Genomic DNA, 26,606 nt, shown 5'->3' on the forward strand with positions numbered 1-26,606 from the left:
ATGGAATTTGTTGAAATCATGGTGGAATTCCTCAAGGGCTTCTTTTCCATGGGTCCAGATGATGAAGTTGTCATCAATGTAGCGCAAGTAGAGTAGGGGCATTAGGGGACGAGAGTTGAGGAAGCGCTGTTGGCATAAAAATGTTGGCATACTGTGGGGCCATGCGGGTACCCATAGCAGTGCTGCTGATTTGAAGGTATACATTGTCCCCAAATGCAAAATAGTTATGGGTGAGGACAGAGTCACAAAGTTCAGCCACCAGGTTTGCTGTGACATTATCAGGGATACTGTTCCTGACGGCATCTTTGTGTGGAATGTTGGTGTAGAGGACTTCTACCTCCATAGTGGCTAGAATGGTGTTTTCAGGAACATCACCGATGCATTGTAGTTTCCTCAGGAAGTCAGTGGTGTCTTGAAGATAGCTAGGAGTGCTGGTAGCGTAGGGCCTGAGGAGGGAGTCTACGTAGCCAGACAGTCCTGCTGTCAGGGTGCCAATGCCTGAGATGATGGGGCGTCCAGGATTTCCAGGTTTATCCATCTTGGGTAGCAGATAGAATATCCCTGGTCGGGGCTCTAGGGGCGTGACTGTGTGGATTTAGGCCACCAAGCCTGCTGCAAAGAGAGTCAGTCACACAGAGGAATCCTTAAGTCTGTGCAGTTCCATAATCCTAATTAGGACTCCATGAAGGCTTAAAAATGTGCTCAGATGGAACCCATTGCAGGTTCAGGGTCTTGGGCCAAATCTATCCCTGGCATAAATCCAATAACTTTCTCTCCTCCTTGGCCAGCGAAAGAAGATGGGATTGACTCTGTGGAGATTAAGCAGGCTATCAGCATTATCGGATACAATTCTTTAACCCACTTTTTGAATACTCAGGTGGTCAAAGTCTTTCCTACTTAACGGACAGTGAAAAGAAAGAAGCTAATTTTCTTCAAGACACTGTGCCTCTGCTTTGTTAGCTGTCAAGCAGTTTTACCCACTCAGGGGCTGAATGGCACCAAGAAGATCTCTGCGTCTCCAGCATGATGCAGCAACAGGCTGGCAGCCACGCTGTGTGAGCTCACTCTGGTTCCTGGTCTATGGCACTGTAACAGGGCTTCTATTACAGGGGGTCTCAAGTTGACATGATGCAATATAACAATGCGAGCGGTAGGAGAATACTATACAGCGTGCATGATGCAAGAGCTAAAGCCAAAAAGATCAACAAACAGATCAAAAAAATTACCGACACATTCTTTACACCTGAAAGGCAAGTGCCAAATAGTAGCCTCAGCACTTTGGAGGTGTCTGTGGTATTTATAAAGCCATATACAGATAGCAGATTACTTTAATTATACTTGAATGGTGTGGAATATTACTGTCAGGAAGACTTTGAGGCTTGCGCCTCTGGGGGATCTGGTATGTAATTATCACCACCTGAGTTTGCCATTACATCATTATCTAAAGTCCTTGCTGTCCAGGCCAATGTAGCTGCATGCTGGCTGTAAAGCAGAAAAAGGCGCTTGTAATCTTTGACCAGCCGTGAGAGCGTTGCTCAGTGCCCTCCAATCCAACCTTCCTTATGGCTGAGCAGAGTACAGTGTGAGTGACGACCCGAGAACCCATCACTGCTGTCCTGGAGTCAGCCAAAGAGCTCTTTGCAGAGCAATATGAAATACTCTTCCTCCCTTCATCGAGGTTGAGCACACCTGCCCACTCTGTAGTGCACGACTTAGCTTTGGTACCAAATGCAAATGCTGCACATAGCATATTGTGATACTGCTAAAGTGTAGTCTGTTGGCTAGAGCAGAGGGCTGGGAATCAGCACTTCTTGATTTTATTCCTAGCCTGCCACTTATTTGCTCTATAACTTCTCCAGGATTTCGTTTTCCCATGTGTAAAATGGGGATACTACTACTCAGCTACTTCACAAATATGTGCTGGGGCTTCATTTCTTCAAGTTTATTATTCATCTCAAAAGTAAAACACTGAGATCCTTGGAAAAAGCAACATATGAACTGCAGAGTATTGTGGCAATATTGTTTTAAATGTGACTTCTCACAGCCTGAGACACACCAGTCTGTGAATAGAGTACATTGAAAATGCTTGAGATTTTTACAAATAGCTACATTATGCAGCATAGGGCTGCTTTGAGTCGGAATGGGAGGTGAGGACTATCGTTACTCTGAATACATTTTTATTTTGTTAAAGATACAGATTGGTGCTTTATTTATATTCCAGGAGAATGGACTAAAGTAGATGACTTAATAGGTCTTTTCCCGTCTCTAATTTCTGTGATTTAGAGAGCATTTCCACAGTGCCTCATGGGTATATTATACCTATATTATTTTCCTTAGATGGGGTTTTCCATTTGCCATTCAAGTTCAGGACAGAATTGTTTAGCTTGGCCTTATGAGCCTCTCAGTCAGAAATGTCTGATGCCCGTCAGAACACAGAGTTACCTCTGTACTATTAAGTACATTTAAAGAGCTTCCCTGGTATAAATTCAGGGCCATTTCGGTGGTGCTGAACAGAAGCACTAATGACAGCAGTTAGCAGCAAAGGTACATTTAGCTATAGAAGGATCACTACCACCATTGTAAGTACAGTGTACTCTATAAACAACCAAAGGAAATTTTTCAATCAGTTGACTGCTATGGGATTTGCTACATCTTAACTTTCAACCCAACTGTTCTGTTCTTTCACTGTAGCCTCAGACTTCACAATACTTTCTACATGAAAATAATAAAACAATGAAAAATCCTGGATAATAGCATTACACAAAAAGCAGTGTTCTATGGCTGCAATGATTATTACTATGCTTCTATTTTTTAGAATGACCTAAAAGAATTCCCATACAGAATCAATAATAACCCTAGGACCTCCTTGGCTATTCCACATTCTGGGCTATATCAAGAAAGACTGGTAAGTCTATTGCAGAAAATGAAATGGCCCAAATGCTGATATCACACCATATGTTATGGTGGAAATAAGGTGAGGTACTGAATTCAGAGGAGATTAAGGGCCTACTCCTGCTCCCATTGACTTCAGTGGTAGTAAGATCAGGCCCTAAAAGCAGGTAAAGAGAAATTGTTCTAGTAAGTTCCTGCACAAATTCTGTACAGAAAGAAGTTAGGTTTTCTAAAGCAAACACAGCTCCATTAAAATGTGCAACTCTGCTAAGGTGAACTTAGGTATCCAACATGGCAGGAAAGTAACTCTGTCCTCATAAGCAGCACCCGACTTTCAACGTTAGATAGGTTCCTCATTTCAACACTCACCTACCAAACTCCATTAGCAGCAGGAAAAGGATCAGAAAGGAGGCTTAGGAGATGGAAGAGAGAGACCTAGGGCAGCAATGTGGACTGCTGAAAGGACAGAAATTTTTTTTAGAAAACTGAGCAAAGAACAACCTGGAAGGAACTAAGCCTTGAGCCTTCAAACCCAGGGAACTAGCATTCAGAGGTTTGATTATTTTTTTTAACCCACTGTAACACAAAATGGGAAGGGTCGGGCATGTTAGAAAAAAACACTTGTTTGATTTTTTTTTTTAGAATCAAAATAATTTTGCTTGCAATTTTTTTTCTAAATGTAAATCTAGCCTAGCATCCTTCTTATATTTCTATAGTGTTCTAGAATTTAAAATATCTTTTAAGATCCTCCTGTCCCTGGTCAAAGAGACCAAAGGAATGATTTTTATGTTATTACAGTAAGCGTAAAGGAATGTTCCTTACTATTGTAATGTCCACATAAATGTAAACTTCTGCCAGTATTATTTGCTGAACCTCAGTGTACTTGGGTCTGTACAGTATATAGACCTGCATTATTCTGAACTAATTTTGAAAACAAAAGGCAAACTTACTAATTGTTCTAGATTCCAGCACACTTAGGAAACTTACTTTACATGTTAACATACCGTATGTTTTCTTATCCGTTCTGCTCTGTGCCACAACAGTTGAGTTTTCAACAAGTTGGTTGATGCTTTTTAAAATGGTGTTAGACAATCACTCTGTAATTGAAGAGAGCTGGAGCAACAATCTCAGATTAAGACATGCACACAAATACATTTCACAAGTTTTATTGTTCAGCAAAGCACATTACCTTCATAAACATGCAATCAATCTTAAATACCTGCTTTTATTAACTTTATTGTCATTCATGCTGTTCTAATCATATTAAGAGTGTCTCTTTGAAACTATAAGTTAAGGGAAGTTCAAACGGTAGATGATATCTCTTCTTCAGCAGACCTATTACTTAAATGTAATTAACCTGTTTTTAAATTGCTTAAGCATGAGGAGGATTTTTCCACTCCATATGTAACCTAGTGCTGAAGGCAAAAGGAGAAATTCTGACCCCAGTTACATTAGTATGAACCCACTGGGATTTCTTGGATGTATCCAGGACACAATTTGGGTCATACTTATTTTCAATAGCATGCAGTTAATACTTGGAGGGGTTTTTCCCCTTTCAGATCTTCTAGACTGTGGGATTGGCTGTGAGATAGTCAGAAGAAAAAGGACCCCTTGAACAACATTTGTGTTTGAGTTAAATAGATATGGCTGTTCTGATGGCAAAAAAAAGAGCTTCTTGCTTTCATATCCTCCATTCTTGGTGCCACTCTGTTTTTTTTTTTTTTTTTTTACTTTGCCTGAAGAATTTCTAGAGTAGACATAGGCTCTAGAGATGTGGTGCCCCTCTTTACCAAGGCCCAAAAGGGTAGACTGTAGAGGCAACAATTTGAAGGAAGCTGCTGTGATAGAAGATGCTGGTCTCACCACACATTATGCACTATGGTGGTGGTGACCCCTGGATCAAGGCTTAAAGATGTTTCCAAGTCACATGAGATCTAAAATGTGCATTGTCATGCTGTTACGTTCAGCTTTTGGGCTGCCAGCCTCCATGACATTATGTCCAATACCCATTGTTTAAACAGTTGTTGTGTCTGTTATCCAAGCGAAAGCACTAGGACCTTACACCCAGTGAACTAAACAAACTCATTAGAAAAGTGCTTGGATCTCAGAGCTATATCCTGCCAGCGTTCCACTCCTGGGATTTACAGTAACATCCATAACAGACTTGGGCCTAATTTAAAAAAGTAACAACGTACCTGGACTTTAACTGATTAAAAGTCAAATTTTAGAAAACTAAACAAATATTAAATCACACAACTATATGTTTACAGGAACTAAGAAACTTAAGTCAATTCTAAGCTACTCTGCCTTGGCAGGACAATGGACTTGATAAGCCAATATGTCAGTCTCTTCCATTTCTATGACCCTCTATGAACATTATACAATAGTATCACCCACTGAAACAGTAATGGTGGAGGGATAGGCCTTTTGGTGGGAGTGGTACTGGAGGCAGCACAGGTAAGTCTGGTCAACGCAGTCACTCATAAACCTGCAAGCCAGTGCCCTGTGCCATGGAAGTTCTAGCTAGCTCTAAGAGGATGAATTTGATGAAAAGGCAGGCACATGAATCTTCCTTCAGCTGTTTCAGCTAGTACAAACAGGACATGCTTACAGACATATGATGCTGTAGATCAGTCCAGTCCCTTGATTCATCTCTCTCCCTTTCATTCAGCTTGTAACATGCAGTCTTTTACAGTGCATATTTTATTATGTCAGAGAAGACACCATCTCACTACTGAGTTAATGGCAAACAATAAGTAACACAGACAACAAAATATAGCCTTGGAGTCTTGTTATTCCATACACAAAGTCTTCGTTTAGAGTGTTCTCTAAAATCACACACATGGTGACCAGACAACAACAGCCAGTATAAACTGTGCTGAAAATTTCTTCTTTATTTTTAGGAAACAGATTATAGCTCAATGAAATCAACTGGGTATGGGATTTGCAACAGCTCTCCTCTCCTGGGGCCAGATAATGGCCCTAACTTCCACAGCTGGGCAGGAGTGCAAGGAGGAGGAAGACACCCCCCCCGACCCAATGTGCTGGCCAGCATAAGGTCTGGTTCAGCTTAGTTCTCCTCTAGGGAGGCAACCTGTGACCTTTGGACTCCGGGTCACCATTCAGAACCGGCCCAGCACAATTACATACTGCACCTTGCTCAGGGAAATTGCAAGGCTACAATCTGTCCCTAGGAATTGTTCTGCCAACGGTTTGGGCAATCTGAGAAAATGAAGAATTAGTGATAATTTCATTTCTCCTGTGAGCTCTGTGTGTACAATGTCTAATACCATTTTAAGGCATTGTTGTTAACCAGAAGTAACCAAACAGAAAATCAATGAGATACCACTTTATTTTATAGGCACTTCTATAACCATATAATTGCTTTGTCATTAACATGGCAAACTCCACTGCACATTTCAAAGGACACAACAGGATTTGGTTTTACTGCCTTTGATACTCAAGGGATCCCCGATGCAATACAAAGCATTGACTTAGATACAAGTGCAGTGACTCTTTGCAAATTGAGCATCCATTGTGCACTCAGAAATAGTTCTCACACAGCCCTGGATATTAGCACATGCTGTTTTGTGATTTCATGAGAATGTGCCGCTTCAAAAGAAACAACTAACCAGATAATTACATCCTGCAGGCCTAACTCAGTCAGAGTTCCCAGAGAAATTGCTGAATAAGACTGCAGGATTTGGTCTTTGGTGACTAGCCTCCATATTTAACATACATCATGGTCAACATTTGCATTGCAGATGCAAGAGTACATGGTTAGCCGTGCTCTATAAAATGAAGGATTGTATTAAATAGATTATGAGATTGTACAGAAGTATTATAGATTATTAACATCCTACTTTTATTATTAATCATCATTATATGTCACCAAACATTAGTACTTCAGGGTAAATGCTGCAAACATACAAGCAATTAGATAGGCAGAGTACTGGGTAGATTAAAAATGCCCAAATCTCTTAATCATTCCCCAAGTCTTTGAGTAAGGCTGGTGGTCAGCAGATGATAAATGTTTTAAGTTAACAACCCGAATGTTTTCTTTGTTTTCCTCCCACACACCTTAACTCTGTCAGTTATTTTGCTAGGAGTTTGGTTCCTCATAGCAAATCCAGTAGAACGCTGGCAGGTCACACCTGAGGCAGGCTGTTAGCTGGCTGAAACATCGTTCTTTTAGTTTTTTCACTTTCCTGCATACAAAGGAAACAAACAGTGAATAGCTAGAGGGCTTAGTCTTCTAAAAAATTCTTTACACCATTTTCTACTAGGAAGATAACCAGGTAGATTGAGAGATTTCACTCACTCAGTCACACACATTTATACCACTGACACTTTATTACACTGAGAGCATCTTGCTATACACATTTGTAGAACTGATTGCATTTATGGGATAGAAGCTTGACAGTTGATTCCCACAAAGCATTTTCAAAACTTCACATCAACACTTGTAAACAGAATTTAGCAGTGTGGCCCCTTAACAACCAAATGCCTTTGCTTTTGCATTCTTACAGCATGGCGTCGCCTCCTTTTAGGCTGAATGCACTCCTGTCCATATGATGGCCATGGGAACCCTTTGGGGGCCATTTGGCTATTCTCCCTTTCCACTTCTTCAGAATCAGAGTCTTCTTGTTGCATCAAAGGAAAATGCTTGTCTGAATAAATGTCCTTCAGCTTGCCCTCAAAGAACACTTCCAGGCATCGTCCAGCCTCTGCAACCTCTGAATCTGGCTGCAAGGGAAGAAATAATAATCCAGTATCATTGTATGCCCACAACTTGCCAAGGCTAAAATAGCAGGTCTGCCTAGCCTCCTGCCTGAAACAGGAGCATCCTGTATTTGGAACTTGTCTCCTACATCTTCGCTAGCCTCCTCTGCTCCTCCCATAGTCTGCCAAATCCCTCTGCACTTACACCATACGTTTAATCCAGGTACTGCTATTAAGAGAAGCATTTTCTGCACCTGTTAGAAAACGGATCTGCTATGGGCTACAGTAACTGAGAGCAGCATCCTCCAGTGCTTTGGAATCTGTTAGCTCTCCTCCCGCACACCGTAATTCTCCCAGTTACTTTGCTGGACGTTTGGATCCTTATAGTAAATCCAGTAGCATTCCAGCAGCTCACATCTCTGCCAGTCCATTAGCTGGCTGACACATTGTTCTTTTAGTTTTTATATCCCTGTAGCTCCAGTTTCCAAACATATTTCTGGCATTAACAAATCTATAGAACTTCTCAGCATTAAGGAGTCTCATTATCCACTCAATTAGACCAGTTTTATGCCAGTGTAACTCCAATGGAATCAATAGTTACACCAGTGTAATAAAGTGGTGGATAAGACCCAAGATTTCTGTTGTTTCACAGATTGATGGTGGTGTGTGCTGGTTTCTGCATAGTAGATACTTACATAATTGAACTTTGCACAGTTCCAGAACATGAGACGCACATCGGCTACCAGCTCCTCTGGTGCAGAATAGTGTGATTTGTCCTTCTTTTGGAGTTTTTTCCGCATGATTGACAGGTCCATGGGCTTTTTGATGATCTGGTAATAATGACGAGCCTGTGATAAAAAGAAAATGCAGGGAGATTGTTGGGCATAACCTTTCTCAAAGTGGGAACCCAGTTAATTAATAATACCACTCTGGCTATATTGCCTTCCATCTGAAGATCTCAAACATCCCTGTGAGGTAATAATACTTATTTATTTCCATTCCACAAATAAGGAAAGCGAGTTACAGAATAACAGGAGTGATTCACCCATGGTTACACAGGAAACCTGAGGAAAAATCTGACTCCTACACTTAAAGATAATCTTCCTCATTCCTTAGTTAACAAATATGAGGCTGGATTAAACACGTATCTGCTAGCAAGACTGATCTTCAAACCACTGCACTGTGGTAACTGTTCTTCTGTTATTTCCAGTCTCTGGAGTTCCACCCCACTATAGCATGATGCTCCTGTTGTCATTTAACCCTTATGGATACAGTAACATGTGTAATACTGACAAAAAACCAGCATCTCCCCCAATCAGCCTTAACAATAATGTTCTGAGACGACGTCACCTTGCAGTTTAGAAAAGCGTCTGGCACTGGTTACTGCTGAATACAGGATACTGGGATAGATGGTCTGACACAGCATGGCCATTCTTATGTTCTTAACAAATGTATCTAAAACTAATCAGGGCCCTTTAGGGGGCACAAACTGCGGGTTAAACCATAATGGACTGGCATTCTTATACTGCCTTTAAGCCAAAGCACCATTGTCAGGGCTCAGCCTGTAGTGGCTATAAAGTGTGTCCCCACAGAATTTTTCTGATGCCAACCTCAGCTTCTTTGGTGGGTGCCAGATATCTCTCTTCCCCTCTCATTTAATCTTCCCAAGAAGCACCTTGCTTGCTGGTAATGACTTCCACAAGTGCTTGGTGATTTGTTTTGAGTTGCAATTTTTCCCTTCTATTATATTACTATATGGAAAAAGAAAAGGAGTACTTGTGGCACCTTAGAGACTAACCAATTTATTTGAGCATAAGCTTTCGTGAGCTACAGCTCACTTCATCGGATGCATACTGTGGAAACAGTATATATGGGTCATTCATCCTGCTTTTCTCTAATTTTCTTCTCCAAACTGCTTCATGCTGGGGTCCAGTATCATGATATTTACTGCTGTGTTCTCCTCAAACATACCCAGTAAATACTGGAAAGACAGTATGGTGCATGGATCAACGAGCAATGACTGTCTTAAGAGACAGACACCAGAGAATGGCATCAACTCTATCATGCATCCAGTTACTCTTACTCCAGGTCACTCTTAGGTATGTTGGCAGAATTCAATTCTTATATTTTTATAATTTTGACAGATTATCAGTGTTTATTTTTAAGCATTTATTTTTATCAATTTAAATTTTTACAGTTGTGTAAAATTATGGGTTTTAAGCATTTTTTCTATTTCAATCTATTCAATTTTCACAGTTTTGGGAAATTACGGGTTGGGGGAGTCAGAGACAATAATTTAATGACAGTAGACAGAGATTCAAAAAGTTAAAGCTTTATAATCGTTAAAACACAAACGGTCAACATCACGTCAAAATATACAAAGCAAATACCCTTAATTCAAACTCTAATACATTCTCAAGCTGCATTTTTCTTACTTTGCCTACCTGTAAATTGTTATCATAGATGGAAATATTTATTGTTGGTTTGTGTTTGTAAGGTGAAATTGATGTTTACCAACATTTACTGGTAAAAATTTAATCCTTCCAAACCTACTCGTATGGCAGCATGATATACTTCCACTGCACCACTGGGCTATCTTGCATTTTCTACATATCCAGTAAGTGGATTAGAGCTTGTGGGGGCCCTGGGCCAGAGCAGGTGGGGCCCCCCGCTTTCTGCCAGGTGGAGCAGGGCAAGCCCCCGCGCACCGTCCTCCCTCACAGGCAAGAGTTCCCGGTAGGCAGATGGAGCAAAAAGGAGCACCAGGGCACCCATTTTTCCGGGGCCCCTGGGTACAGGCCCCGTTGGCCCAGTGGCTAATCTGCCACTGCCAGTAAATCAATAGTCCTAACTTAATGTGACACCTCCCACCAACCTGGCATTTTGTAAGCATCTTACACTGAACACCCAAACGTGCTATTAGAAAATTTGCTGGCATGTTGTATAGGTCATCAGTGTTCTGGTTTCTGATCTGGTACCTTAGTGGCACTGCACAAGAGGGAACACCTAACAGTAGGTGACGCCACTGTTTGGTTGGAATGTCAGTGATGATCCTTTGAGAAGACAAGAAGAGGTCGATTATTCTTTGGATTTTCTCCTAGTTCCCTGCATAGGTAGCACTTACCAGTGGACTGACAGGCTCATGGAACGGAAGGCTCAGGCTACTGCAGAACAGGGCAAGCACCAACTTTTCACATTTCTGTAAAATCCAAAATTAGAATCAATGCTGAGACTACTGGGAGCTGCTGCTGAGCCATGCAGTCATAGGCGCCAACTTCTCCTGGTGCCAGTGGGTGCTCACGCCCCCTGGCCCCGCCCTGACTCCACCCCTGCCCCAAAGTCCCTGCCCCAACTCTGCCCCCATTGGACTCCTGCCCCAAATCCCCGCCCACCTCTTCCCCGCCTCCTCCCCTGAGCACGCCACGTTCCTGCTCCTCCCCCCTCCCTCCCACAGCTTGTTATGCTGTGAAACAGTTGTTTCGTGGTGGCAAGTGCTGGGAGCAGAAGTGTGGAAGGCGCACTCAGGGGAAGAGGTGGAGGTGAGCTGGGGCGGGGGGGGGGGGGGCAGAGCACCCACGGAGTCAGCACCTATGCATGCACTTCTGAATACTGAAGGGTATGCTTCCTAACCCTGTGTATAATCAGCCTCATTTCATAACCAAGTACTTTAATACCACACACCATGATGATGATGATAACTCTACTTTTCTTCTGTTTCTTTTAAGATCCATATTATTTTGGATGTTTCTTTCTAAATAAATGTTTTATTGCATTATTAGACAGACTCTTGGGAAATCACCCCCCATCCCCCCTTCTGCACTCACTCCTTCCACACTCACACTTCTTTAAGTCACTGATTAAAAGAACAGCAACTACAGTAAAAACGATTTAGCTGAGAACATTTCACTGTCAGAGGCACCTGCTGTGATCTACATGGAGGTATCATATGTACAGAACATGAAAATGTGGCCTCCGTTTTAGCTTTTCTTTTTGCAAGTGCACAAAGGGCTACATCTCTGAATGAAGACTAGTGCTTACACACACACACAATTGTTTTGTGTGCAAAAATGGGTACACTTACTCATCTCACATGTATATTTTCAAAGGCCCTTTGAAAATTTGGCTCTGGGTGTCTGCTAGTTGACATTAATTTATTGACCCTATTTCTTTAAGCATACAGAATCTAACAAACACATCAAATAATTTGATACTACTTAGAATTTTGCAAAAGATAAACTCTTTGCTGCTTCCTATTCTGTCTAATCCCTTTTATAAATCTTCTCAATGCATCCAAACACAGCCACAATTAAAAGAAATCTTTTCTTTAGAAAGCTCGCCACCAAGGACCAATTAACAGGAGGCAATCAGCACAAATCTCTGGTAGTAGTTGGCCAAATGTTCCATATTGATATAAATGCATATATAACTGGTGAAAGATGGTTAGTAGTACAATATAAAAAAAAGCATACAGATCATGGTAACTCGAGAAACATTTCTATCATCATTCTTTTGTTTTCTCAGTTGATGCCAGGAATTTTGCTCCAGAACGGTCAGCGAGCCATTACATTTCAGCTTTGTTCGGTAACCAACCAAGGGAAATCTTTGTAGCCCATTCCTTTTCCCTACAGAAACTTCACTGTTCAACTCCAAAAGATCTAAGCCCAGATATCACTGAGATGCACAAGCTCCGTCTTGTATTTGTGACTCTTGGTTCATGTTGCAAGGTGCTGAGTAGACTGGAGTTTACTGCGGAGGCTTTCAGAATAGAGTTATATTTCAAGGGGGATTTAATAGCTGAGGAGACTGGCAATGGGGAATTCTGTGTCTATATTTATTGGTATATATTTGTACCCACCTTCTGGTCAAGGTCATCAAGGCCATGCAGTGCTCTCTCCCCTTTGTTACAACGGCGGTAGCGTGTGTTTTCGCAGTCGTACTCCACCTCGGGCTTTGACAGGTTACGGCAGAGTGTACACACCCATTCTCCCCTGCAGCACAAGACAGCAAAACTTAATGTCTCTGAATTGAAAGGACAACTGATCCCTAATGGAAAGCTTTGGGAAACACGGTATTTAGAGAAAAGAAAAGGAGTACTTGTGGCACCTTAGAGACTAACAAATTTATTTGAGCATAAGCTTTCGTGAGCTACAGCAGTGAGCTCCGGAGCCACATGCGGCTCTTCAGAGGTTAATATGCGGCTCCTTGTATAGGCACCGACTCTGGGGCTGGAGCTACAGGCGTCAACTTTCCAATGTGCCGGGAGGGTGCTCACTGCTCAACCCCTGGCTCTGCCACAGACCCTGCCCCCACTCCACCCCTTCCCACCCCCTCCCCTGAGTTTGCCATGCCCTCGCTCCCCTCCCCCCGAGCCTCCTGCATGCCTCGAAGCAGCTGATCGGGAGATGGGGAAGGGAGAGGGAGAGGCTGATTGGTGGGGCTGCCGGTGGGTGAGAGGTGCTGGGAGCAGGGGAGGAACCGATGGGGGGCTGCTGATGAATTACTGTGGCTCTTTGGCAATGTACATTGGTAAATTCTGGCTCCTTCTCAGGCTCAGGTTGGCCACCCCTGCTTTAGCAGGAGCCCACTGCTTTCAATGGAACTCGGACAGATGCAACTTTTGCAGAATGCAGGCCTAAATATCTACCATTAAGAAAAGTTACAATGGCAGGCAAACAATATTGCCTCCCTCCTGCCCCTGAAAATGAACTAGCTACATTTAGGGACCAAATGTCTTCAACAGGGATGAATCTGAAGCTGGCCCAGCACGTTTACGTTATAGGGAAAGTTTGCTTTATACAGTGTTTTGAAATGTTTTACTTTATACAATGGTTTAACAATTTAGCTATTTCTAGCAACAACAACAAAATGAAATCTTGCTGGCTTGTGAGGAGAAAGGATTGTCCATACCCCTCAAACTAATACTCCACCTTTCAAGGGATTTCCGTCATTTTAGAGGCAAATTTACCTGAACTCCACACAAATGTGGTGTCCTTTGACTCTTCCTTTTGTAAATGACTTACAGCTGAAATTCAGAATCATGGAACTGCGGTTTATAGCTGTTGGCAGGTTGAGAGATATGAGAAGGACCCAGGGGCTAGTGCAGAAGCACTGGTTCTCTGTACAAAAGCCCCAGCCTTCCACAAATATCTTAATAGTCATAAGTCTGAAGTTGAGGTCATCCACATACTGTATTTAGAAGGCCTTGCTGACTGCCTGCCTGCCTGCGTGCGTGTGACGATCTCCCCCTAATGAAACTAGGAGGAAACTCTACAAAATGAAACTCACTGATTTTCCTGGTCTCTGTACTGTTTTTTACCCCAATAGGGGATAATCTGAATTTTGCCACAGATTTTATACAAAATCTAAGGATTTAGTTGTCACACTACAGTCATGTTTATAAAATTCAAGTCTGTCTCTCCATTATAGTGCTGGCTGACTGCTGGAGGAGATCATAGATATGGTTAATAATTCATCTGACTCCTGGTATGAGAGAGTGGGAAAATTTTTCTGCCTTTTGTAAAATGAACAAAAAAGGCAACACAGAGAGAGAACGTGAAAGAGCCCTTGTAACACTGACATATATGCCCCTCAGGCAGACTCAGAGGCAGAAAAAGGGAAGTGTTATATGTACTCACACTGGGAAGCTGAGCAGAGCTGGAACATGGCATGAGAGATGGAACACTTTGGGGCAGTGATCACAACACAACAGTTCTCCTCCATTCAGACAAACGGCACAGAAATCCTCATTCTCAATCGGATTGGCTTCCTGAGCGAGCAGAGATTTTTTCATGCTGGGGATGCCATTCCCATTGCTAAGCTTGTAATCAACAGGAGGGATATCTACAAAAGCAGATGGTGCCGGTCCTGCTGGGCGGCTGATGGGGAACTTCCTATCTTCATATGTGGGAATCGGTCCTTCAGGCAGACTATCTTGATTGACCTTGGGACAAAGAAATCCAGAATAACAGAATCATCTTTTTCACAACTGATGCCCTAACTCCTATCTGAAGTGGACTCTGCTGGATACAGCACTGGACTGGGACTCTGGTCTCTGCTACTGGCCTGCTAGGTGACCATGGTCAAGTCACTTCCCCTCCTGGCCTCAATGTCCCTATCTGTAAAACAGGGATAATGATACTGACCTCCATCGTGAAGTGCCTGGAAAACTAAAGATGAAACGTACTATGTAAGAACTGGATATTATTAATTATTATTATTAAAAGTCTGTCACAGGAACCAGTTCCAGCTTAGATGTCAAGTCTATATTGTTTTTCATGACAACTAAATTCCATGTGGCATCCCTGGTGAATGCAAGTTTTAAAGGAAATGCACTTGTGTGTGTCAAAAAGGGACTAGTTCTGTTGCTCTCATCTACGTCAATGCCAAACCTCCACTGATTTCAATGGGAACTAGTTCAGGCCCAAAGCTATGTTGAGGAGGCAGAGGGTTCCTTTTAAAATACTATTAAATTGAACTTCAGTTCTAAAGCATAGGTCTGACAGGTCTTAGATTTGTTTTTAAGTGGTTCACCCTGTATGATGGATGGATCAAAGGGGTCAGTTACAGCACCAATATACAACCACTGCTTTGTTGTCAAAGCCTATCTGAAGTATTCTTGAAAGGGAAGTAACGGTGTGGCGGGAGATACTCTAAGAATACAGCTAACAAGTGCTGCAATAGCTATTAATCTTAGGGTTTTATACTGCTGCCCATCACCAAAGTATCAAGAGTACCTTAGAACAGTAAAATCCATCAGCAGAGCAGTTCAGAGTATCACAAGAAGCCTAGCAAAGTCAGTGTGAGAAGAGAGAGAAAGCAAGCAAACAAACAATGATGCAAACCCAACTCACTTTTATAGCCATACTTGAAGACTGGGTACCACATTCAATTATCAGAAGGAAAGTCTCATCTTGGTCATCCTTCTGGGGCTGCAGTTTGAACACTGGAAGCTCCCCAGATTCTGATGCACATATTTTCAGGCGTTCCAATCGCACATAGGGTATCTTCAGCTCTTTAGTATAAGCTCTGAAATTATGATAAAATTCATTAGTATTGTACAAAGTCCTCTTCTCCTAATTTCAACATCTTTTCCATATTACTCTTTGTTTGTGTTTTAAGGCAAAGCGTTAAAGCACATGCTCTAAAGGTGAAGTCAGTGGAATTTAAGCACACGCTGACATGCTTTTCTAAATAGGAACAGGACTCCTCACCTTTTTGAATTTCATCATGTGCTTAGCTACTTTGCTGAATCGGGGCCTAAATCTCTACCTATGATGTCTACCCTCCTGCCTTTGTGCTTCAACTGCCCAAAGCCAGTTAGGGCTGACACTCTTCAGAGTGCGACTAGCTTCAAGAAAGATCACACTAGCCACATCATTTCAAAATGAAAATATTCGGAAAACAATTTTTGGAAGCAAAATTATGCAAAAATGGCAAGATAATTTAGAGTCATGCACTCCTTGTTCTGTTGTATCTTTCTGGACTATACAGTATTTTTCATATATAATTTGGATTATGTGGCATTTCAGTAGTTAATGGTACAGTCTATAAATATTGACATGTTCCGTATGCTCATAAAGCGTGTCACTGAAGATGTACAAATCCAACATTGCTTTGAAAATGTAGTTTTCCAGTTTATGAAAATGCTTTTTAAAATGGAAATTTGTCTGCCCTGAGCTGGGTTGATACCTCCAACTAATTTATACAGGTGAACAAAGTGCTATAAAATGGTAAGGACCCTTAGCTGTAAAATGTGTATGCATATTTTTTATAAGAAACCGGAGCAGAATAATGTCGTATTTAAGGAGAATTAACTGATACTTGATTATAAATGAGACGGCTAAAATAAAAATGAGCTTCGAGAAGGGTCTGGAAGCGTCTTTGTTTTTCTGTCAAGGTGATAATGTGCCTTCACTTGCAAGTGATCTTATTTAATCACCCACCCCTCCCTGACCCCATAAGCTGCTAGATCCCTACTACACACACTGCTAGTATTGCTGTGTTAAGTGTACATTCCACTGAAATTAGGAACACAAGAGGTGTTGTTTTGTTCATCAGTGATATGCAGGCCCAGATTCTCACCCATACCAGAGCTCTGTGCAACATAGCTGCAGAGGTGGAGAGGGTAGTGTGTGCAGTTGGAGCCACCTTTGTGCTCCCCCAAGTCCCAGTATGGCTGGGGCCCATTTCACACCCCTTAAAGATACCAATGCAATTTCAAAAAGCCCTTGCAGATGCCTTCAAGCAACTGGAATATATGGCATTAGTCATGGTTGCTACTTTATGTCTTCTGGAATTATTAGTTACAAGGCAACCTGTTTTCCTTTTAAAACAACCTGCCAATAACACTAAGCTGGATGCACATAGTAAAATAGAGTGTATCAAATTTCATGGCCAGTACTTCTATGCAGAAAGTGATTCTTTTACCTGATGTTCTGATTACTTTTTACATCCATCTCAATATGTTCCTTTTCATAATTAATGGATTCTGGAACAGAAAAAGAAAATTAAGAAAATATCTATAATATCAGAGTCAGATTAGGGTAGAGAGGCACTTTAATATTCATGTAATGTGATGTGATATATTTGCAATCTGGAATAATTTCATATCTATCTAAGGTAATTACATGCCCCACCATCACTCACAGTACCTGAGCCCCTCACAAAACCTTACTGTCTTTGTCCTCGCAACACCTCTATGTGGTAGAGAAACACTATTATCCCCATTTACAGATAGGGAACTGAGGCACTGAGTTAGGCACCTAAATACCTTTGAGGATCTGGGCCTAAATGACTTGCTCAAGATCACACAGGATATTTGTGGTGGAGCAGGAATTGAATATGAATCTCCCACAGCCCATCCTTCCTCACACACACAAGCACCATTTTTCTCCTCCCCATGTGGCACTGTGCATGTGTAATCCCCATTATAAAATGTAACTACATAGGATTAATTTGGGACAGGGGGCTCTATTCTACCGTTATTTACTGAAATAGGAACAGGATTGGGTCCATTATGAACCCTACCATTTTCCTCCTTAAATAGGACAATGTTAAAGAGAAAATAATCGGAATGCCACAGTTTTAAGCAGTCAACACATAAGTGCAAGATAAATGTTGCAGGAGCACTGCACTTGGATCAGATTGTGAGATGCCCTTGTAAGGCCACGAAGGGGTGAGTATGACTGAACGTACCCGTGTCCATACCCTACATGCTGTTGTAATAATCTTTGTCCAAGCTATGCTTTGTGAGGTGGTATCTGAAAACTCAATTTGCTGATCAATAATGCCATGGCAAAAATATATGTTAGCAGCATGATATGTGAAGTGATGACCAAGCTGAAATCATGACTAAAAGTATGTTTTCCAGAGAAATCTGGGGCGTGATCAAACCAGTTCCTCAGAGACAAAGGGCAAGGTGACACCTCAGCAAGGCTGATGGACCATTACCTGCTCAGTGGCCATTCTTTGGCAGGAAAGGGGCAAGGGCAAAAATCTACATCTCAGCAAAGAAACAGCATGGAGTTCCCTTCCACACAGACTGCCTGTCGTGCTGCTCCCAGCAGGAAATGCTTCTCAAAGGGAGGACAGGACTACAAAAAGAAGAGACAGACCCCAAGACAACCCTCCTCTCTCTCTCTCTCTCTGTCCTTTGATTCACTGCACCAGCAGAAACAAAGGAAGCACCATTGAAGTGTGGGAGGGGTCCTGGCCTATGAAGTTTGGTCAGTACGACTGTTGAGAGCATGTGGTGAGAAAAACTTTGCTTTGAATTTAACATAGTTTGTTAAGTTAGGCACCAGTTGCATTTTATCTTTATTGTTCTTGTAATCCTTTCTGACTTTCATACCTCATTACTTGTACTCAAAATCTATTTCTTTGTAGTTGTTAAGCTTATTTTATTGTTTCATCTAATCGAGTGTGTTTAAATTGAAGTGTCTGGAAACTCAACTTGGGATAATCGGGTGTGTGCATATTATTTATATGAAAGAAATATGGACTTTATATGAATTTGTATGGTCTAGGAGAGAGCTGGGCAATACAAGACATACATTTCTGGGGGGAAATCTAAGATTGGGAGTGTATTGGGGCCACCCTGCAGTATAACCGAGGCTGGCAAGAGCCAAGGTTTGGCTGTCTGCAGTGCACACGCAGACATAGCTGGGAGTGACTTGCATGCTGCTGGAGCCATTTTATGAGTAGTCCAGACTGGAGGCTACAGCAGCAAAGCAGTGTAAAGGGCACCCCAGGTTAGAGGGCAGGGGTGACACAACTGCTCATTGTCTGGATTGTATCCTGGGTATGTCACAGTAAGCACGGAGCCTCCCATATCATGCACCTGCAAAAGATCCTCCACAACAGCAATCGCTACATTCCAAGAAGTGCAGGGGCTGCTCGCTTCTGCCCCTTCCTGATGAGCAGGACAGAATAAAAGGGGGCAGGGAGGAAGCACGCTCAACGCTCTGATCTCTACACCAGCCCGCAGACTGGGGCCAGAGCTCCAAGGGCAGCAATGGCACTTAGGCCAAGTCTACCGTACGCGGTTATTTCGGAATTAGCCAAATTAATTTGAAATAAAACTGATTCTGTCCACACGACCAAACCGTTTTTTTCGATTTAAAGGGCTCTTTAATCCGATTTCTGTACTCCACCTCGGCAAGTGGAGTAGCGCTAAAAATCGATATCACAGTTCCGGGTTACAGGTACTGTGGATGCAATTCGACGTATTGGCCTCCGGGAGCTATCCCAGAATGCTCCCTTGTGACCGCTCTGTACAACACTCAACTTTGATGCACTCGCCAGGTAGGCAGTAGAAGACCCGGGAACTTTTGAATTTCATTTCATGTTTGGTCACCATCAGCACAGTCCACCATCACAAGAGACCACGCAGTCCCCGATTCGCAGATGAGCTCCAGCATGGTCCGAATGGGACGTAGTGGATCTCATCGCATGTTGGGGAGACGAATCTGTTATGGCAGAACTACGTTCCAAAAAAAGAAATGCAAATACGTACACTAAAGTCTCCAGAGCCATGACGGAAAGAGGCTGCTCCAGGGACACAGAGCAGTGTCGTACAAAAATCAAGGAGCTCAGACAAACGTACCAAAAAGCCAGGGAGGTGAATGGGTGCTCTGGGTCACAGCCCCATATATGCCGCTTCTACCATGAGCTGCATGCAATTATGGGGGGTGATGCCACCACTATCCCACCACCTGCAAGGGGGCAGTTGCACCGAGTGAGGAGGATGAGTTGTTGGAGGAGGAGGAGGAGGGCAGTGCACAGGGGGCAAGTGGGGAATCCATTTTCCCCCCTAGCCAGGAACTATTCTTAACGCTGGACCCAATAGCCTCCCCCCACTCCCAATGTGGGCTCCCGGACCATGACCCTGGAGAAGGCACTTTTGGTGAGTGAGAGCCTGCTCAGAGCCACGCGGTGGGGGGGAAAACCCAGCCACGCTGGGCTGTTCGCGTTTAGTTTAAAGGGCTCATCCCTGCTCAGAGCCTCATTGGAGCCACACTGTGGGGGCGGGGGGGGGGGGTGGAGGGGGGGTTGTTCTGTGAAGCGATCATCCCAGAGAGCCTGCAAGCCCTCCTTTTATATGACAAACCCACGAGGCATTGCTTGCTATGGGAAAGGGGGCCTGGCAGTTTGAAAGCATTGAAATGAATGCGGAAGAAGCAGAACGCTGCGTACCCCTAGGGCTTACCATGGCTGCCTGCAAGCTGAATTCTGTTGCCCAGCCACGTGTGATGGCTTACTCACACCAAAGTGGCAGGCACTTCAGTATAAGAGGCAAAATGCAACCTTGTACAGAAAGAACATGTGCTGTGTACTATGAATTGCCTGTTTCATGGAGAAAGTGTCCCCTTTGTTCTCTAAAATGCATCTTTTAAAATACTACCCTCCCTTTTTCTCCTCCCACAGATGCAAATGTTTCAGCGCGGCCCCTCCCTACTCCGTCCCAGAGGCTGGTCCAGATTAGAAGGGGGAAAAAAGGAACTCGGGACGACATGTTCGCCGAGCTCATGCAGTCCTTCTGCACTGATAGGGACCAGCTGAATGCACGGAGGCAAACAATTGCGGAGTCCCATAAAGCGTTAAATGAACACAAAGAGAGGTGGGAGGCACACGATGAGAGCAGGTAGGATGCTATGGTCAAACTCATGGGGGAGCAAACTGACATGCTCCGCTGTATGGTGGATCTAATGCGGGAAAGGCAGCAAGACCACATACTGCCGCTGCAGCCCCTGTATAACCGCCCTCCCTCCTCCCCAAGTTCCATAGCCTCCTCACCCAGACGCCCAAGAACATGGGAGTGGGGGTTTGTGGAGGCTACGGGGACCCACACACTCAACCCCAGAGGGCTGCACAAGCAGCAGAAAGCTGGCATATCTGAAATTTTGATTTGGTTTCTGGACTTGTCCTTCCCTCCTCCTCCACCCCCCTCCCCCAATACCTCTCCCCCGCAGGTCTACCTTCTGATTTCTCTCAATGTGTTGTGCAACAAATAATAAAGAAAGGTTTTTAAACAATTGTGACTATTTCCTTTCATATATATAGGGGGTGGGTAACTTCAAGAGAAACAAACACAACTGTCACACCGTACCCTGGCCAGTCATGAAACTGGCTTTCAAAGCTTCTCTGATGCACAGCGCACCCTGCTGCGCTCTTCTGTTGTCTGGCTGTGCGAAACTGGCAATCTCCTACCCCACCATAAACGTCTCCCCCTTACGCACACAGATATTGTGGAGCACACAACAAGCAGCAATTACAATTGGAATACTGGTTGTGCTGAGATCTAACCGAGTCAGTAAACTGCACAGCGTGCTTTCAAACATCCAAAAGCACATTCTACCACGATTTTGCACTTGCTCAGCCTATAGTTGAACTGCTCCTTACTACTGTCCAGGATGCCTGTGTACGGCTTCATGAACCATGGCATTAAGGGGTAGGCTGGGTCCCCAAGGATAATTATAGGCATTTCAACATCCCCAACAGTAATTTTCTGGTCTCGGAAGTAAGTCCCTTCCTGCAGCTTTTGAAACAGACCAAAGTTCCTGAAGATGCGAGCGTCATGCACCTTTCCCGGCCATCCCACGTTGATGTTGGTGAAATGTCCCTTGTGATCCACCAGTGCTTGCAGCACTATTGAAAAGTACACCTTGCGGTTTACGTACTGGCCGCCCCAGTGTGCCAAGGCCAAGATAGGGATATGCGTTCCGTCTATCACCCCGCCGCAGTTAGGGAACCCCAGTACATTAAAGCCATCCACAGTGGTCTGCACATTTCCCAAAGTCACTACCCTTGATAGCAGCTGGTCAATGATTGCGCTGGCTAGTTGCAGCACAGCAGCTCTCACAGTAGATTTGCCCACTCCAAACTGATTCCCGACTGACCGGTAACTGTTGGGCGTTGCAAGCTTCCACAGGGCTATGGCCACTCGCTTCTCAACTGTGAGGGCTGCTCTCATTTTGATGTCTGTGTTCTTTAGGGCAGGGGACAGCAAATCACAAAATTCCATGAAAGTGGCCTTACACATACGAAAGTTTTGCAGCCACTGCGAATCATCCCATACCTGCAACACTATGCGGTCCCACCAGTCTGTGCTTGTTTCCCGGGCCCAGAATCAACGTTCCACAGCATGAACCTGGCCCAACGCCACCATGATCTCCCAATCGCCACATGCTGTGCTTCTAGGAACGTCTGTGTCCATATCCTCATCATTATCTTAATCACGCTGTCCTTGCTTCCTCGCCCAGTTTTGCACGTACTGCACATACTGCTGGATAATGCGCGAGGTATTTACAATGGTCAAAACTGCAGCAGAGATCTGAGCGGGCTCCATGCTTGCCGTGCTATGACGCCTGCATGGGTAATCCTGGAAAAAGGGCGTGAAACGTAGGAGAGCAGAGTGGCAGCGGAAGAGGTGCTGTTTGGTTCACGATAGCCGAAAAAAGGCGGGAAATGGTTGTCTTTTGTAGCTTTCATGGAGGTGGGAGCCCAGGACAGACAACATGGAGAAACTCGGACGCGCGGCAAGAGCGGGAGAGCAGAGTTGGCAGCGGAAGCTGTGCTGTTCAGTTCACGATGGCCGAGAAGAGTTGGCAGTGGAAGCGGTCGATGAGGAAGAGAAAGACTAGATACTTATAGAGATTACATAGAAAGAGGAGAGGAAATGTGAGGTGGATTCATAGTACCAGGAGAGAAGTGGTGCACCATACTGCACTGTCTGCTGAAAGCAGTATGGCGCCTGCATGCCAAAAAGGTGCGAAACGATTGTCTGCCGTAGTTTTCACAGCGGGAGGAGCAACTGACGACACACACCCAGAAACATTCGCGAGAATGTTTTTGCCTCATCATGCACTGGGAGCTTAACCCAGAATTCCAATGGGTGGCGGGGACTGCGAGAACTGTGGGATAGCTACCCCCAGTGCACTGCTCCGACATTCGATGCTAGCCTCGGTACTGTGGACGCACTCCGCCAAATTCACGCGCTTTAGTGGCAACGCACAAGACCGAATGTATAAAATCACTTCCGAAAATTCGAATAGAATAATTTTGAAATAATTTTGTACGGTAGATGTACCCTCAGATTGTAGCTGCCTGACACACAGTCTCTCCAGTGCTCCTTCTGGAGTGCTGCAGATCCTCACTACCCTTACAGAGTGTTGTGACATAACTGCCAGCACCTGGCTCAATACATGTAAGACTAATGAGTTCTCTCATTTCACTGTGGTGGAGCCCTCTGTGTATCAATTATAAGCTTCTGAATACAACTACACTGCTCCGATAGTAATATTAATTTAGCCATTATAGAGAAAAGCAGCCAAATGTTGGTATAAGTCACAGAATAATAGCTTGATCCTGCAATCCTCATGGACTTCAAAGTTTGCAGCATTGAGCCCTTACAATGTTGGCAATTTGCCTGTGAAGACAGTTAGGCAAACTCTCATTCTCCATTAAGAATAGAGACGTAGTCCTTGGCTGAAGGGAATGTTCTGCAGAACAATAAGCCAAGAAAAAAAACCCACACTGTGCAATATATGTTAACTTAACCAGTATTTGCTGTGCTACCTAAGTGTAGCACTTCGTGGTAGTCACCTTACATTTCAGAAATAATTTTTTTAAAAAGGGAGAATTTGGACTATTCAAATCAGTTCTTCACTAGTGATCCCTTCAAGTCTCATTAACAGGAGATCTTCTAAGAGAACTAATCCTCTGAGCACATCACTTGCAAGCTTTCAGCCCTTTCTGATTCAGTGATGTCCTAGCTAGCAATTTGAGAGATGATATTTCCATGTTTTTCCTCTACAAATGAGCCTAAAAATTCCTTTCCACTGTGTCAGGTACTTGATAATGTTTTAAACAATGCTGGAGTAGTATGCAATACAATAAGATGAATTACGTTTAGTTAGGTACAGAAATTACCACACTGTACTGCAAGGCCTGCAAGTATGGCAGTGTTGAGCTGCATGAGATTTTGTCATGAGTTGGGTTAAAATCCTTGTTGAGGTTGATACGTGTGAACTCATGCTTCAATTAACATAACTGGAAACATAAGCCCCACCTATGACATAAGTATGTGTGAACCTGTCCAGGAGCTTTGGGGCTGAGTCTTGTTTTTGGGCGGGGTATGTGGGAGTAAGAGAGAACATATACAGAGATTGGGGTCACAGACAAGACTGAGGCAGAGGAAAAGAGAGGCAAGAAAAAAAACAAGCAGGATCCTGTGACCCTGGAAAAAGCGAGAGAGAGAGCTTTTTGGGTTGAGTGTTGGCTAAAGGGGCTTGGGGGGCTGGTAAGCTAAGAAATTGCTCTATTCTGTTCTTGGCTCCTGCATTCAGAGAAACAGGACTTTGTACATTCCTCGTAAACAAACAAGACTGCATTAAAGTAATACCTGTCTACCACCAATTTCTACTCCCAACTGGAACACCCACTGAGCCCCAAACTTTGACTAGCCACTCGGAATAAAAACGGGCAACAGCAGTTTAAAAAAAAACCAAAAAACAGACGATAAAGAAAAACCTGGTACCTTCTTCATTTCTAAGTTGTTTTACACTGGTCAACTGCAGGCAGGCAGCACTGCTGATGGGTGCAGAAGGAGAGGCACACTGTTGCGATTTCTTGACTGAAAGATTAATAGGCTCTTCTAGTATTTTTTGCATAGGAAGAGCTAATTCATTAATGGTGTTCGGTCCAGCAGTGGCTGAGTCATTTCCAAGAGGGTCATTCATGGTACTAAAATCTTCATTTTCCAGCTTGAGAGGAAAAAAGAGTAATTCAAAATTTACTGTTTACTTTTTTAAATTTCCACTCCAAGAAAATAACTCTAACAAGTCTTCAAATATCATTAGAGAAGCAGGATTTCTTTTTTCAAACAACCTTCAACCTACTGATTATGACAACAAGCATGATCAATTAAAGTGCATTCCTTAGCTATAAGGTAGCCAGATATGTTAGCAATTCTTACCTTGCACTTAGTGTTCCCCAGGAGCACATCACCTGTTGCTAGGTTATCAGTAGTCCAAGGGTTCAGGTCATCTGTAGCTCTGTCTAATGCCAAGCTGTAGCTAGGCACAGATTCTGGCTGCACATCAGAGGCATGAAACATGTTCTGGGATTGGTTGAGCGGTATAGTAGATACACCTTGCATCTGTGGATCAACTGACCTAGATAACCTTGTAGAAGACGGTTCCATTTCTAAAGGGTTTGAAAAGCCCACAATGTTCAGTGAAGCCGAACGCTGAAAAACAAATACGTTAATCAGCTTTTAAAACAGTAAAATGCTGCTGTTATTTCTAGAGAGCATGAGATGCTGCAACTCATAATGCCTAATGAAGCAGCCATGTCACAAGGGCTTTGAAAGTATCTATGTCATTTACCAAAAGGCTTTATAATTTCCATGATTAAAGCCAAAATCTGGAAAAGTAGATTCCTGAGACTCTTCCCTGCAAGCTACCAGACTCTCTCTCTCTTATCACTATAATGGGTCCTGATTTCTTACTCCTTATAATGAATGAGAAATCTAAGCACATGGAATATTGGACCAAATCCATCCCTGATGTAACTCTGGTGATTTCAATGAAATTATACTAAAGACGGTGTAAGAAATGGACCTAATATAAGTGAGTGCAACTTTAATGACTTCAGTGATACGGAGCACATTACACCAAAGGATGAGTTTGGCCAACTGAGCTTAAAGCACCTGCTCTTTATAACATCAAACTGTAAATGGGAAAAATACACGTTACAAATATCAGAGACTGTTGAAGAAAGGATGCACCTGTCTAGTTATCAAAGAAAGGGGGGGGGGAACTACCCATCCAAGCAAGGTCTCTGCAAGAATAATTTTAATGAAATGTATCTGCTAGTGTTTCGTGCTTTCTTGGGGCATTTCACTGTCAAACACAGAAATAAGGATATGCAAACCAAAGCAAATCCACTCATCTGTGTGACTTCTTTAAGCTGTTTTACAGCACTGTATGTGTGACATGATTGAAATCCTGACTCTTCTATAGTCCCTATCAAACGAATGTAAGTAGTCTTAAGAAGTAAGCAGATCTGCATTCTTTGAAGATGCTTCCACATTTAGTTTCTCACAGTTCAGTGATATTCATTATGCCGGAGAATTCACTGAATAAATCCTTTTAATTTAACTGCAATATCGTAAGTTTTACTTGTTATACAGAATGACAAAGACACAGCCATTTGTTTTTTGTATTTATTAACTATTATTAGTCCATTCTGAATTCTGATAACTTGTTCCAAGTCAACAGGGCAATAATGAAGTAGCATTAAAAGACAGTTGTCCAGTTTCCGCTCTCTGTGCAATATTTGTGTAAATTCTAGTATGGCACAGTACTGGGAATCAACAGCTGAGCAAGCAGTCTGGTCACTTAAACACCAATTAAGTCTCCTTCAGGTGGACCTGCTGGGGCCTAATTAGTGGCTTAGAATGGGCTGGGGGAAGGACTAATGAGCAAATTGGT

At 43.2% G+C, this 26,606-nt stretch overlaps 1 protein-coding gene across 5 annotated transcripts in view; it reads right to left on the reverse strand.

Moving 5' to 3' along the window:
• Window positions 1–4,442: 4,442 nt before the first annotated feature.
• TRIM66 (tripartite motif containing 66) overlaps window positions 4,443–26,606 on the reverse strand; it is an 83,513-nt gene continuing 61,349 nt past the window's right edge. For all 5 annotated transcript variants that reach the window (XM_043547953.1, XM_037899765.2, XM_043547954.1 and 2 more), the window contains 10 exons: window positions 25,088–25,360; window positions 24,650–24,875; window positions 17,041–17,101; window positions 15,465–15,639; window positions 14,250–14,554; window positions 12,470–12,602; window positions 10,739–10,813; window positions 8,310–8,462; window positions 7,420–7,638; window positions 4,443–7,100 (listed from right to left, as the gene is read on the reverse strand). In XM_043547953.1, the coding sequence (XP_043403888.1) occupies window positions 7,041–7,100; window positions 7,420–7,638; window positions 8,310–8,462; window positions 10,739–10,813; window positions 12,470–12,602; window positions 14,250–14,554; window positions 15,465–15,639; window positions 17,041–17,101; window positions 24,650–24,875; window positions 25,088–25,360 (1,680 nt within the window). In that variant the 3' untranslated portion in view covers window positions 4,443–7,040. The remainder of the gene's footprint in view (window positions 7,101–7,419; window positions 7,639–8,309; window positions 8,463–10,738; window positions 10,814–12,469; window positions 12,603–14,249; window positions 14,555–15,464; window positions 15,640–17,040; window positions 17,102–24,649; window positions 24,876–25,087; window positions 25,361–26,606) is intronic.

This window comes from Chelonia mydas, chromosome 6 (genome assembly GCF_015237465.2).
Source record: "Chelonia mydas isolate rCheMyd1 chromosome 6, rCheMyd1.pri.v2, whole genome shotgun sequence".
NCBI classification, from domain to species: domain Eukaryota; kingdom Metazoa; phylum Chordata; order Testudines; family Cheloniidae; genus Chelonia; species Chelonia mydas.